This window comes from Oncorhynchus keta, unplaced genomic scaffold, assembly GCF_023373465.1.
Source record: "Oncorhynchus keta strain PuntledgeMale-10-30-2019 unplaced genomic scaffold, Oket_V2 Un_scaffold_2762_pilon_pilon, whole genome shotgun sequence".
Taxonomy (NCBI): Eukaryota; Metazoa; Chordata; class Actinopteri; order Salmoniformes; family Salmonidae; genus Oncorhynchus; species Oncorhynchus keta.
This window is the reverse complement of record NW_026290898.1, coordinates 127,585-143,505: the sequence shown is the minus strand read 5'-3', so window position 1 is coordinate 143,505 and position 15,921 is coordinate 127,585. Positions and strand designations below refer to the sequence as shown.

Below are 15,921 nucleotides of genomic sequence, written 5' to 3'. Positions count from 1 at the left end.
TTGGTGTCAGACTTGATGCACTGGTACCGTACAGCCAGTCAATATACTCTCAGTGGTGCAGCTGTAGAACTTTTTGAGGATTTGAGGGCCCATACCAAATATTTTCTACCTCCTGAGGGGAAGAGGCGCGGTCACGTCTTCTTCATGACTGTGTGTGTTTGTGTGGACCATTTTAAGTCCTGGAGTCATGCGTGGCCACGCAGTCGTGGGTGAACAGGGAGTACAGGAGGGGACTAAGCACACACCTCTGCATAGAGAGATTGGGGTTTCACAAGGACAACTGAAGGGACAACTGTTTGCTCTCCTACAGAAGGGGAGTAGAGGAGGAGGGGAGGAGAGGAGGAGGGGAGTAGAGGAGGAGGGGAGGAAGGAGAGGGGGAGGAGAGGAGTGGAGGAAGAGGTTGGGAGGAGAAGGGAGAGTGAATGTTGTACTTGTGCCCCTGAAAGCATATTCAACACGAGAACAACTCCGACCTTTAAAACACAGTGAGTGTCAGAGCTGGAGGCCTCATTCTGCTGTGGAGAGAAACAGGCTTAGCGAAACAGAGGGAGGGAGGGATTTATCCTAAAAGGAGTTAGAGCATCTACATGACAGCCTGTCTCCCTAAGGAACATTTATTTCCTGAAACTTTATTTTATTCTAATTTAACCTGATTATCATAATGCTCATATGTATTAGCTGGTCTGTTTGCAGACCGTGTACCTAACCTTGAAACCTCAAGATTGTCGAGATTTTACATCAAGGATTTGTCCCAAATGGCACCTTATTATCATTATCATACCCTTGACCATATGGCTCTGGTTAAAAGTAGTGCTCTAAATAGGGAATAGGGTGCCATTTGGGTCTCATAGTGTGGTGACTTGGACTCGAGCTGCAACACGGAATTCAAAATGATAGTAGCAGTAGTAGTAGTCTTCTATATGAAATAGGGGTGGATGAGAATGGACCTTAGGGAACTTAGAGAGTTACCCGTGGGTGAACATTGAGCGAAATGTCATCAGGCTTTCCACACGACCCAATTACGTGTCCGAGATCATGTAAGATTAGATTCCGTTAGGTTTAATTTACAGCTAATTACAATCTCACACCAAGACAACTCGCTCATCCAAAATACGTTTTTGTCATTCATAATCATCTTTATTATAGACAGGCTAAATGTAGCACAATCTGGGTTCCTATCAAATCATCACCTGCCGCTAATTTGCCAGTTAACGCTTGTCAATAATCTGCTCTCATCCAAAACGACCCGAGTCCCTAGCCCCTCTACCCCCTATGCACCGATGAACGCATGGGACAGGTTAAATCACATATCATGGTGATTGCCTTGCTTCATCTGGTCTTCTGATTGGCTAGGATAAATATTCACCCTATTGCTCACACCTATCCATAGAATAGAGGGGAGGAGTTGATTTGGAATTCAGCCAAGCTTTTCTATTCTGTGGTGTCAGCTGAGGCACTTCATAACATGCAAGTCAGACAATCGTTTCACAAGTAATAAACGCAATGGCTAGAGACATAAGTCATCATAACAGAACATAGAAATACTAGACCAACATAACGGTTTTGTGCTCAGGCTAATGGGCAGACAGCAGCCGCAAACAAGGATCATTTATGACTGGAAGAGGACAAGGCTGGGGATGATAGTTCATTGCTATGAGCCACAAGTTATTGGAGCGAGGTGCCTGCTCTACAGTTTGGTGTGTGTGTGTGTGTGTGTGTGTGTGTGTGTGTGTGTGTGTGTGTGTGTGTGTGTGTGTGTGTGTGTGTGTGTGTGTGTGTGTGTGTGTGTGTGTGTGTGTGTGTGTGTGTATTGTGTGTGCGAGTGTGTATTGTGTGTGTGTGTGTGTGTGTGTGTGTGTGTGTGTGTGTGTGTGTGTGTGTGTGTGTGTGTAGACTGTAACAGATGACATTAATTCCCCACTGCTTTGCCATACTGTTGCCTGACACATTTTCAGACATGACACATGGATAAAGTTCAGAAGCCTTATTAGTCGATAAGCTGAAAAACACAGGCCCTGTTTCATGAGCAATACTATTATGTAGACAAAGTCATTGTTATTTTTCATATAAAATGTACAAAACTTCAGATGTTTTTTGTAAGATCAATAAATTAACTGAAAAAAAGTCCTAAAGTACTAAATAGTCTTTCTCTTCATCATCATCATGACCAGTATTGCCTAGTGTGTACAGGAAGCAGTTTACAGGGTGAAGGAGTAGACACAGACTGTAACGCGTCCAGACCATGGTTGATTGTCACCCAGTCCAGCGCTTCTCAAGTACTGACTGATACCAGACAAGAGATGTGTTGACAGGCAGTGTTACTGTTTGGGACCATAACTCTCTTCACCTCTCTTCTACTCTCCTCTCTGGTCAAGCTCTCCTCTCTTCTCCTCTCTGGTCAAGCTCTCCTCTCTTCACCTCTCTTCTACTCTCCTCTCTGGTCAAGCTCTCCTCTCTTCTCCTCTCTGGTCAAGCTCTCCTCTCTTCTCCTCTCTTCTACTCGCCTCTGGTCAAGCTGTCCTCTCTTCTCGTCTCCTTTCTTTTGTGCGTATGCGTGTTTACCCACGCTTGCGTTCATGTGCATGTCCCTACGTGCCTGTGCGTCTGCACCCTCACAGGTGTGGCTATATGTGTAACAGCACAGCTTGTTCCCCCGCTAGTCATCCAGGTGCTGCTCTTCCCAGGTGGAGGTGGGTATAGCGCTGTAGGGGTCCATGATGACCCGGGCACAGCGGATGATCATGGCCACCAGGAGAAGGCAGAGGGAAGGCCACACAGGCCAGCGTCATGCCCTGGTCCACGTCCACAAACTCTGGGTCGGGAGTGGCCCCCTCCTCCATGCCTGCTGCTGTTGCTGGCGTTGGGTCTCTATGTTGTCACTGTCCTCCGCCGCACACACACACACCTCTACCATCCTGAGAATGGTTCTGGAGGAGGGGAGGAGGCGGGAGGGGAAAAGGAAGGAGGCAGGATGGGGAGAAGGGAGGGAGGCAGGATGGGGAGAAGGGAGGAGGCAGGATTGGGGTAACGAACAAGTCGGAAGGGAAAAGGGAGGAGGCAGGAGGGAGAAAAGGGAGGCATGATGGACAAAGGGAGGAGGCAGGAGGGGGAACAGAAACAGACAGAAAAAGTTGAATATGGTAAAGACATTCCCAACTACTTCTATCCAGTCAGTTGAATATGGTAAAGACATTCCCAACTACTTCTATACAGTCAGTTGAATATGGTAAAGACATAATTTTCATCATAGGTACACTTCAACTATGACAGACAAAATGAGGAGAAAAAAATCCAGAAAATCACATTGTAGGATTTTTAATGAATTTATTTGCAAATTATGGTGGAAAATAAGTATTTGGTCACCAACAAACAAGCAAGATTTTTAGCTCTCACAGACCTGTAACATCTTCTTTAAGAGGCTCCTCTGTCCTCCACTTGTTACCTGTATTAATGGCACCTGTTTGAACTTGTTATCAGTATAAAGACACCTGTCCACAACCTCAAACAGTCACACTCCAAACTCCACTATGGCCAAGACCAAAGAGCTGCCAAAGGACACCAGAAACAAAATTGTAGACCTGCACCAGGCTGGGAAGACTGAATCTGCAATAGGTAAGCAGCTTGGTTTGAAGAAATCAACTGTGGGAGCAATTATTAGGAAATGGAAGACATACAAGACCACTGATAATCTCCCTCGATCTGGGGCTCCACGCAAGATCTCACCCCGTGGTGTCAAAATGATCACAAGAACGGTGAGCAAAAATCCCAGAACCACACAGGGGACGTAGTGAATGACCTGCAGAGAGCTGGGACCAAAGTAACAAAGCCTACCATCAGTAACACACTACCCCGCCAGGGACTCAAATCCTGCAGTGCCAGACGTGTCCCCCTGCTTAAGCCAGTACATGTCCAGGCCCGTCTGAAATTTGCTAGAGAGCATTTGGATGATCCAGAAGAAGATTGGGAGAATGTCATATGGTCAGATGAAACCAAAATATAAATTTTTGGTAAAAACTAAACTTGTCGTGTTTTGAGGACAAAGAATGCTGAGTTGCATCCAAAGAACACCAGCATGGGGTAGAAACATCATGCTTTGGGGCTGTTTTTCTGCAAAGGGACCAGGACGACTGATCCGTGTAAAGGAAAGAATGAATGGGGCCATGTATCGTGAGATTTGGCTGGGTCTTTCAGCATGACAATGATCCCAAACACACCGCCCGGGCAACGAAGGAGTGGCTTTGTAAGAAGCATTTCAAGGTCCTGGAGTGGCCTATCCAGTCTCCAGATCTCAACCCCATAGAAAATCTTTGGAGGGAGTTGAAAGTCCGTGTTTCCCAGCAACAGCCCCAAAACATCACTGCTCTAGAGGAGATCTGCATGGAGGAATGGGCCAAAATACCAGCAACAGTGTGTGAAAACCTTGTGAAGACTTACAGAAAACGTTTGACCTCTGTCATTGCCAACAAAGGGTATATAACAAAGTACTGAGATAAACTTTTGTTATTGACCAAATACTTATTTTCCACCATAATTTGCAAATAAATTCATTAAAAATCCTACAATGTGATTTTCTGGATTATTTTTTTCTCATTTTGTCTGTCATAGTTGAAGTGTACCTGTGATGAAAATTACAGGCCTCTCTCATCTTTTTGTTTCAAATATTTTTATTAAACACACACAAGAATGGTGTATAGGTGTACATGACAGGTATACAATTCTTATCTAAACATAAAAGAGCATTCAGGAACAACAAGACCCAGAGTTCTGGGTGCAAAACAAATAATACAAAACACGACATACAAAACAAGGACACGTAGAAAGAAAGAGGGAAGATGTCCCCCTATCCCCCCCATCCCCTATTCCCCCCTCCCAACTGCTTGGGTGGCAGGGCCAGCACATGCTGCCCAAAGGTAGATTAAAATATTACAAATGAGAGTGCGTTAATAAGTACAAATTCACAGCGCCGACTCGTCCAAGTAGGAGAGGAAAGGCTGCCAGATTTGATCAAATGTTGATAATTTATTGTTCAGAATATATCTAATTCTTTCTAAGTGTACAGTGTTTGCCAATTCACTGAGCCATAATTTGGTAGAGGGCGCTTCCCTCCTTTTCCAGAACAACAAGATTTGTTTTTTTGCCGAGATGAGACCATACGAGATTAGTTGTTTTTGGGGGTTGGTTAATCCGTTTAGGGACTCAAATACTCCCAGGATTATCAGAAGCGGGTCTGGATCTATTGAAGTCTCCAAAACTTCAGAGAGGATCCCAAAAATTCCACACCAATAACCATGCAAGCTAGAGCATAGGGCAAAGCAGTGGAGTAGTGTACCCTGCGTAGCCTGACATTTATCACATGTAGGGGATGGGTCAGGAAATATCCTATGCAGTTTAGTTTTGGAATAGTGTAGTCTTGAATTGTATGAGGCGATGTCTGGAGTTAATGGAGCATGTGTGAATATACTCCAAGCTCTCTTCCCAGTCTGCCACCGAGATGTCAGTCCCTAGTTCTTCCTCCCATTTTGCCTTGATGGCATCAGTAGAAGGTGTGCTAACAGATTGAAAAGCATCATATAGACGCAATATCAGTTTATCTGAGGTAAGGTTAGAAGGGGCAAAGGAGGGATTCCTGGCGACAGGGAGCATGAATGACATTGGTCTAAGCTCAAAGTGGACTTTAATTTGCTTCCAGATTCGGACTGTGCTATGTATAATAGGATTGTTACAATAAAGTGACATCTCCATATTGACAGGCGACAAAATCACAGCGCCAATAGAGAAGGGGTGACACTCCTCACGCTCCATACTAAGCCAGCTGGATGCCGGGAGTGCGTCATCCAGCAGAAACGTAACAATGCGGAGGTTAGCGGCCCAGTAATAAAATATAAAATTTGGGAGAGACAATCCTCCTTCCATCTTGGATTTACAGAGGTGTTTTTTACCTATCCTGTGTGTTTTATAATGCCAGATGAAAGGATTGATTATTGAGTCCAGTTGTTTATGAAAGGATTTAGGTATGAATACTGGGATGTTCTGATATAGGTAGAGCAGTTGTGGAGGAAGACCATTTTAATGGCATTAATTCTTCCGAGCAGAGAAATTGGGAGAGTTCTCCAAAATAGTATGTTTGCTTTGAGTTTTTGTATCAGAGAGGGGAAATTCTCTTTAAATAGTAAGGAGTATTGTTTGGTAACTACAATTCCTAGGTAGGTACATTTTTCTGAAGATAACTTAAATGGGAAATGTTCTAGCCAGGAGGTATTTTGCGACCGTATGGGCATTAATTCACTCTTGTTCCAATTTATTCTGTATCCCGAGAAGGTACCAAACAAATTGATCACATCAAGAATAGCTGGCATACTGGCCTGGGGTTCTGTTACATAGAGGAGGATGTCATCTGCGTATAGGGAGATCTTATTTAGAGTATCTTTAGTATTATAGCCGTGTATTGCTGCATGAGATCTAATCGTCTGAGCAAGCGGTTCGATAATTAGGGCGAAGAGCATAGGCGACAGCGCACAACCCTGCCTTGTCCCCCTGTTGAGGTTAAATCGGGCGACAATGATTGGTTAGTGAGTATTCTGGCACAGGGGTTCCTATATAAAAGCTGGATCCAATTTGTGAACCTATCTCCAATATTAAATTTCTGTAGGACCTTGAATAGATAGGGCCACTCAACTTGGTCAAAGGCCTTTTCGGCGTCAAGAGATATGACGGCAAGGTCCACGTTGGGTAACCTCTGAGAATACATAATATTGAAGAGGCGCCTGAGATTGAAGAATGAGTTTCTGTTAGGGATAAAGCCGGTCTGATCCGAATGGACCAATTTGCCAATTAAAGTGCTAAGCCTGTTAGCCAGAGTTTTTGCTAGAATCTTTTGGTCTGTATTAAGGAGAGATATTGGTCTGTATGACCCTACCTCTTCTGGATCTTTACCCTTCTTATGTATAACTGTAATGAACGCTTCGTCCAAAGTAGAAGGGAGAGCTCCATCCTCATTGGCCTGAACCAACATTTTGTGCAGGTAGGGAGAGAGCATGTTGCTGAATGTTTTATAGAATTCACCAGGGTATCCATCTGGGCCCGGGGTCTTGCCTCTCTTTAGTGATTTAATTGTTTCTCGAATTTCATCAAAAGATATTTCCTTATTCAGGAAGTTAGAATCTTCCTGGTTCAGGGCAGGAAGATTACAGTCCTCCAAAAATGTTTGCATAATTAAGGGGTTAGGATCCGCTTTAGATGTATATAGAGCAACATAAAACTGCCGGAATCTGTCATTGATGTCTTTGGGGGAAGATAATAATTCCCCAGATGCAGATTTAACCCTGTGAATCATTTGGTCACTCACATTTTTTCGATGTTGTCTGGCGAGTAATTTGTGTGGTTTGTCACCAAACTCAAAATATTTTTGCTTGGCATAGAGAAAAGATTTAGCAATTTTAGCTGAGAGAATCTAATTATATTCAAATTTTAAAGAGGTAATTTTTTTTATGTTTCTCCATAGATGGGTGGCTAGCATTCCCCCTATCCAGTAAGTGAATTTGTCCCTCTAGTTCTTCCAGTTTTCCTCTGTTTTGCCTATTCCTGGCAGCCTGAAAGGAGATGATACAGCCTCTCAGATAAGCCTCCAGTGTTTCCCACAATAATGCTGGGGAGGTCTCTGTGTTGTCGTTGGTATCAAAGAAAAATGTAATTTGGTCTTTAAGATATTCACAGAATGTTGGTTCTGTGAGGAGCTGAGGATTCAACCTCCAGACCCTCTCGTTTGGTACAATGTCACCCAATCTCAGGGAGAAGGTGAGTGGACTGTGTTCTGAGATTATAATATCATGATACCTCACATTACAGGTATAGGGGAATAGTCTAGCATCCAACAAAAAGTTGTCAATTCGAGTGTAAACCTTGTGAACATGAGAGTAAAAGGAGTATTCCCTACCCTTAGGGTTAGAGATCCTCCATATATCAAATAAGTTTTAATTTTTTATGTAAGTATTCAAGAATTCACTTGAATAGGAGGTAGGGGTTCGCCGGGTAGAGGATCTATCCAAATATTGTTCTAGCACACAGTTAAGGTCCCCTCCAATGACCAGATTAGTCTGAGAGATATCTGGAATCAGGGCAAGGACTCTTTTGAAAAAAGAGGGGTTGTCAATGTTTGGCCCATAGATATTTAGTAGAGTTACTGAGGTAGAGTGGATTTTTCCTATTGCGATCACATACCGAACCTCTTTATCCGCAATAGTGGTTTTATGTAGAAAGGGAATTCCTTTCCGTACCAGAATCGCTGTGCCTCTCGTTTTGGCAGAGAGGTTAGAGTGATACACTTGCCCCACCCCCCTACACTTAAGTCTGCTATGAGAGTTATTCTTCAGATGGGTTTCTTGCAAAAATATAATATCAGACGAGAGTGCTTTCAAGTGGGCAAGGACCTTGCCCCTCTTAATTGGTTCGTTTAAACCCTTGACATTCCAGGAAGTGAATGTAAGCCCCGCCCTCCTCTCGTTTGTAGTTCCTATGGTGGCCTGCATACCATGTAACTCGATAAAAAGATAAGAAAGCGCACCAAAGCATCACGATCAGCATATGTAGCACCTACACCCGAGCAGTATCCAACCCACCCCTCCCCCTGCAAGCACCTTTACTTCCCACCTTGTTACCCTAATTTCCCCAACACTTACCCCCCCCCCCATCGAACCACATTTAACAGGCATGTACAAACAGGAGAGAAAAAAAGGAAAAATAAAAATAATAAACACATTGTCTGGCCGATGCCAAAAAAGCATGGCGCGACCTCGAACCAGAGGTAAAACAAAAATAAAATACCAACTATACGTTCACCTCTCACTATCCTAGAACTTCTACTAACATATGAACTGAGGAGGCTCCCCTTTACATACTGTGGGTCAGTTAAGTGTTCAGTTAGCTGTGGGTCAGGAGATCGGAACAAGGCCTTTACATACTGTGGGTCAGGAGATGGGAACAAGGCCTTTACATACTGTGGGTCAGGAGATGGGAACAAGGCCTTTACATACTGTGGGTCAGGAGATGGGAACAAGGCCTTTACATACTGTGGGTCAGGAGATCGGAACAAGGCCTTTACATACTGTGGGTCAGGAGATACTGTGGGTCAACAAGGCCTTTACATACTGTGGGTCAGGAGATGGGAACAAGGCCTTTACATACTGTGGGTCAGGAGATGGGAACAAGGCCTTTACATACTGTGGGTCAGGAGATAACAAGGCCTGTGGGTCAGGAGATCGGAACAAGGCCTTTACATACTGGCCTGGGGTCAGAGATGTCAGTGGGTCAGAGATCGGAACAAGGCCTTTACATACTGTGGGTCAGGAGATGGGAACAAGGCCTTTACATACTGTGGGTCAGGAGATGGGAACAAGGCCTTTACATACTGTGGGTCAGGAGATCGGAACAAGGCCTTTACATACTGTGGGTCAGGAGATGGGAACAAGGCCTTTACATACTGTGGGTCAGGAGATCGGAACAAGGCCTTTACATACTGTGGGTCAGGAGATGGGAACAAGGCCTTTACATACTGTCAGGGATCAACAAGGCCTTTAGATACTGGGGTCAACAAGGCCTTTACATACTGTGGGTCAGGAGATGGGAACAAGATGCAAGGCCTTTACATACTGTGGGTCAGGAGATCGGAACAAGGCCTTTACATACTGTGGGTCAGGAGATGGGAACAAGGCCTTTACATACTGTGGGTCAGGAGATGGGAACAAGGCCTTTACATACTGTGGGTCAGGAGATGGGAACAAGGCCTTTACATACTGTGGGTCAGGAGATGGGAACAAGGCCTTTACATACTGTGGGTCAGGAGATGGGAACAAGGCCTTTACATACTGTGGGTCAGGAGATGGGAACAAGGCCTTTACATACTGTGGGTCAGGAGATCGGAACAAGGCCTTTACATACTGTGGGTCAGGAGATCGGAACAAGGCCTTTACATACTGTGGGTCAGGAGATGGGAACAAGGCCTTTACATACTGTGGGTCAGGAGATGGGAACAAGATGCAAGGCTTTACATACTGTGGGTCAGGAGATGGGAACAAGGCCTTTACATACTGTGGGTCAGGAGATCGGAACAAGGCCTTTACATACTGTGGGTCAGGAGATCGGAACAAGGCCTTTACATACTGTGGGTCAGGAGATGGGAACAAGGCCTTTACATACTGTGGGTCAGGAGATCGGAACAAGGCCTTTACATACTGTGGGTCAGGAGATGGGAACAAGGCCTTTACATACTGTGGGTCAGGAGATACTGGGGTCAACAAGGCCTTTACATACTGTGGGTCAGGAGATCGGAACAAGGCCTTTACATACTGTGGGTCAGGAGATCGTGGGTCAACAAGGCCTTTACATACTGTGGGTCAGGAGATCGGAACAAGGCCTTTACATACTGTGGGTCAGGAGATCGGAACAAGGCCTTTACATACTGTGGGTCAGGAGATCGGAACAAGGCCTTTACATACTGTGGGTCAGGAGATCATACTGGAACAAGGCCTTTACATACTGTGGGTCAGGAGATTTACATACTGTGGGTCAACAAGGCCTTTACATACTGTGGGTCAGGAGATCAAGGCCTTTAACAAGATGCCTTTACATACTGTGGGTCAGGAGAACAAGGCCTTTACATACTGTGGGTCAACAAGGCCTTTACATACTGTGGGTCAGGAGATCGGAACAAGGCCTTTACATACTGTGGGTCAGGAGATGGGAACAAGGCCTTTACATACTGTGGGTCAGGAGATGGGAACAAGGCCTTTACATACTGTGGGTCAGGAGATCGGAACAAGGCCTTTACATACTGTGGGTCAGGAGATCGGAACAAGGCCTTTACATACTGTGGGTCAGGAGATCGGAACAAGGCCTTTACATACTGTGGGTCAGGAGATCGGAACAAGGCCTTTACATACTGTGGGTCAGGAGATGGGAACAAGGCCTTTACATACTGTGGGTCAGGAGATGGGAACAAGGCCTTTACATACTGTGGGTCAGGAGATCAAGGAACAAGGCCTTTACATACTGTGGGTCAGGAGATCAAGGAACAAGGCCTTTACATACTGTGGGTCAGGAGATGGGAACAAGGCCTTTACATACTGGGGTCAGGAGATGGGAACAAGGCCTTTACATACTGTGGGTCAGGAGATCGGAACAAGGCCTTTACATACTGTGGGTCAGGAGATCGGAACAAGGCCTTTACATACTGTGGGTCAGGAGATCGGAACAAGGCCTTTACATACTGTGGGTCAGGAGATGGGAACAAGGCCTTTACATACTGTGGGTCAGGAGATCAAGGAACAAGGCCTTTACATACTGTGGGTCAGGAGATGGGAACAAGGCCTTTACATACTGTGGGTCAGGAGATCGGAACAAGGCCTTTACATACTGTGGGTCAGGAGATCGGAACAAGGCCTTTACATACTGTGGGTCAGGAGATGGGAACAAGGCCTTTACATACTGTGGGTCAGGAGATGGGAACAAGGCCTTTACATACTGTGGGTCAGGAGATCAAGGAACAAGGCCTTTACATACTGTGGGTCAGGAGATCGGAACAAGGCCTTTACATACTGTGGGTCAGGAGATGGGAACAAGGCCTTTACATACTGTGGGTCAGGAGATCAAGGAACAAGGCCTTTACATACTGTGGGTCAGGAGATCGGAACAAGATGCCTTTACATACTGTGGGTCAGGAGATGGGAACAAGGCCTTTACATACTGTGGGTCAGGAGATGGGAACAAGGCCTTTACATACTGTGGGTCAGGAGATGGGAACAAGGCCTTTACATACTGTGGGTCAGGAGATGGGAACAAGGCCTTTACATACTGTGGGTCAGGAGATCGGAACAAGGCCTTTACATACTGTGGGTCAGGAGATCGGAACAAGGCCTTTACATACTGTGGGTCAGGAGATGGGAACAAGGCCTTTACATACTGTGGGTCAGGAGATGGCCTTTAACAAGGCCTTTACATACTGTGGGTCAGGAGATGGGAACAAGGCCTTTACATACTGTGGGTCAGGAGATGGGAACAAGGCCTTTACATACTGTGGGTCAGGAGATCGGAACAAGGCCTTTACATACTGTGGGTCAGGAGATCGGAACAAGGCCTTTACATACTGTGGGTCAGGAGATCGGAACAAGGCCTTTACATACTGTGGGTCAGGAGATGGGAACAAGGCCTTTACATACTGTGGGTCAGGAGATCGGAACAAGGCCTTTACATACTGTGGGTCAGGAGATCGGAACAAGGCCTTTACATACTGTGGGTCAGGAGATCGGAACAAGGCCTTTACATACTGTGGGTCAGGAGATCGGAACAAGGCCTTTACATACTGTGGGTCAGGAGATCGGAACAAGGCCTTTACATACTGTGGGTCAGGAGATGGGAACAAGGCCTTTACATACTGTGGGTCAGGAGATCGGAACAAGGCCTTTACATACTGTGGGTCAGGAGATGGGAACAAGGCCTTTACATACTGTGGGTCAGGAGATGGGAACAAGGCCTTTACATACTGTGGGTCAGGAGATCGGAACAAGGCCTTTACATACTGTGGGTCAGGAGATGGGAACAAGGCCTTTACATACTGTGGGTCAGGAGATCGGAACAAGGTCTTTACATACTGTGGGTCAGGAGATCATACTGTGGGAACAAGGCCTTTACATACTGTGGGTCAGGAGATGGGAACAAGGCCTTTACATACTGTGGGTCAGGAGATCAAGGAACAAGGCCTTTACATACTGTGGGTCAGGAGATCGGAACAAGGCCTTTACATACTTTACATACTGTGGGTCAGGAGATCGGAACAAGGCCTTTACATACTGTGGGTCAGGAGATCGGAACAAGGCCTTTACATACTGTGGGTCAGGAGATGGGAACAAGGCCTTTACATACTGTGGGTCAGGAGATCGGAACAAGGCCTTTACATACTGTGGGTCAGGAGATGGGAACAAGGCCTTTACATACTGTGGGTCAGGAGATCGGAACAAGGCCTTTACATACTGTGGGTCAGGAGATGGGAACAAGGCCTTTACATACTGTGGGTCAGGAGATGGGAACAAGGCCTTTACATACTGTGGGTCAGGAGATGGGAACAAGGCCTTTACATACTGTGGGTCAGGAGATGGGAACAAGGCCTTTACATACTGTGGGTCAGGAGATGGGAACAAGGCCTTTACATACTGTGGGTCAGGAGATGGGAACAAGGCCTTTACATACTGTGGGTCAGGAGATGGGAACAAGGCCTTTACATACTGTGGGTCAGGAGATGGGAACAAGGCCTTTACATACTGTGGGTCAGGAGATGGGAACAAGGCCTTTACATACTGTGGGTCAGGAGATGGGAACAAGGCCTTTACATACTGTGGGTCAGGAGATGGGAACAAGGCCTTTACATACTGTGGGTCAGGAGATGGGAACAAGGCCTTTACATACTGTGGGTCAGGAGATGGGAACAAGGCCTTTACATACTGTGGGTCAGGAGATGGGAACAAGGCCTTTACATACTGTGGGTCAGGAGATCGGAACAAGGATTTGTTCAATTAAACGTTCCCCCCCCCCATTAAAAAAATATGTTTAATAAAAAATAAATACAAATATATACCATATACATACTGTGGGTCAGGAGATAACAAGGCCTACATACTGTGGGTCAGGAGATAACAAGGCCTTTACATATATAACAAGGCCTTTACATAACATATACATACTGTGGGTCACAAGGCCTTTACATATAGGAGATATATATATACATACACATACATACATTAAAAAAATATGTTTAATAAAAAATAAATACAAATATATACACACACACACACACACACACACATACACACACACACACACACACACACACACACACACACACACACACACACACACATACAGATACACATACCTATGTATACATACACACACACACACACATACATGTATGTATACATACCCACACAAAAAAATCATATATAAAAATATATATTTAAAGAATATGTATATACATCCATATGCACATATACACATACAAACATTCATACCCCAGAATAACAATATACACTGATTTAAAATATACACATACATAATACTAAAATGCTAAGAGAAAATAGTAATAAAGTACAAATAGTAATTATATGTACGCACACCTACACAGACATAAGCACTACAGAGGGCTGGTGGGACTCTATTCGGGAGAGAGGCCCGCGACCAGACAAAGGCAGAACGGCACAAAACATCAACTTGCTAACCAGGTGTCTGCCCCCTCCCAACCATCACCCCCAGTCCCCTGCATGCAATAAATAAATGGTATGGTAGTAAGAGTAATGTAAGGATTGTAAAATAAATAATAGCAGACCATAACACGCAATAACAAGGCACTCTAACCTGTACGGGGGATTGGTGTATATCCCCGGATAAACTTCTCTGTGTCTAAAACCGTTGTAGAGTTTGGTCATGACATCTCTGTAGTTGGCAAGATGCTTTGCCACAGACACGGAATGGATGGCCTTTGTGTGACAGGTTGCCCCTCATTCGAGCTTCACGCAGGATAAGATCCTTGGTCTTGAAACTGTGACAACAGATGATTACTGGGCGAGGACGCTGGCCTGGTCCAGGCACTGGGACAAGGGAGCGATGTGCACGGACGGTCCAGCTGGGGATCCGAATCCAAAACATCCGATCCCATTGCATCCTTCAATAGCTTGGCGAAGAAGTCGGTAGGGCGGGAGCCCGCCTCTATCCCCTCTGCCAGACCAACAACGCGAAGGTTATTACGTCTGGATCGGCCCTCCAGGTCCACCACTTTCACAGAAAGCCTCTGCACAGTATCCTGCAATGATGTGCATAGCTTCTCTAACTCGTCGATCCTACCAGCGTTGAATTCAGAAGCTTTCTCAAGGTCCACAATACTCTGGCCATGCGAAGCGACCGTTCGAATGATGCTCTCGATTATGGTGTCCAGTTCAGCAATAGTGGCCTTAAGATCCTCAGCTATAGCAACACGTAGCTCCCCCAAAGCCCGGGTGAGTTCTGTAAGTGTCACGTTGTTGCATGTGCCTCCCGCCATGTCTGTCTCGTTGTTTAGTGGGGAGGAGGCCCCCGCTGTGGATTTATTGTCCTTTGGTCGCTTATTACTCGGCATTTTCATATAAAAAGTTACAATCTTGTATTAGAAAGAAACGTTTGTTGTAAAAAGTACCATAAAGTAGGTTAAATTAGATTATTTCGCAAAAAAAGTTGCAGGAGCCTCTCACGCACAGCCGTTCACTCCAACATGCTAGCTCCGCCTCTCTCATCTTTTTAAGTGGGAGAACTTGCACAATGTGTGGCTGACTAGATACCTTTTTGCCCCACTGTATGAATGCCAACGTATATGAATGCCAATCCTCAAGATATGCCGAACGGCATAGGCAAGATGCAGTAGATGGTATAGAGTACAGTATATACATATGAGATAAGTAATGTAGAGTATGTAAACATTATAACGTGGCATTGGTTAAAGTGACTAGTGATATATTTATTACATACATTTTTGCATTATTAAAGTGGCTAGAGATGAGTCAGTATGTTGGCAGCAGCTTCTTAAATCTCTGGCCAGTTTAATACATTTATTTTATTTAATAAAGGTATCAATAGTCACTTTAAATAACGGCACTTTAATAATGATAACAAATCCTACATTCTCATCTCGTATGTATATACAGTTGAAGTCGGAAGTTTACATACACTTAGGTTGGAGTCATTAAAACTCGTTTTTCAACCACTCCACAAATTTCTTGTTAAAAACTATAGTTTTGGCAGTCGATTAGGACATCTACTTTGTGCATGACACAAGTAATTTTTCCAACAATTGTTTACATACAGATTATTTCACTTGTAATTCACTGTATCACAATTCCCGTGGGTCA

General features: G+C 45.0%; 1 protein-coding gene across 1 annotated transcript; it reads right to left on the bottom strand.

The window, feature by feature from the left end:
• Positions 1 to 1,987: 1,987 nt before the first annotated feature.
• Positions 1,988 to 14,548, bottom strand: LOC127928483 (cortexin domain-containing 1-like). The gene is given in 3 exon segments (XM_052515498.1): positions 1,988 to 2,765; positions 2,767 to 2,928; positions 14,399 to 14,548. Coding segments are annotated over 2 exon segments (183 nt in total). The 5' UTR covers positions 2,842 to 2,928; positions 14,399 to 14,548; the 3' UTR covers positions 1,988 to 2,657.
• Between the last annotated feature and the right edge of the window lie 1,373 nt (positions 14,549 to 15,921).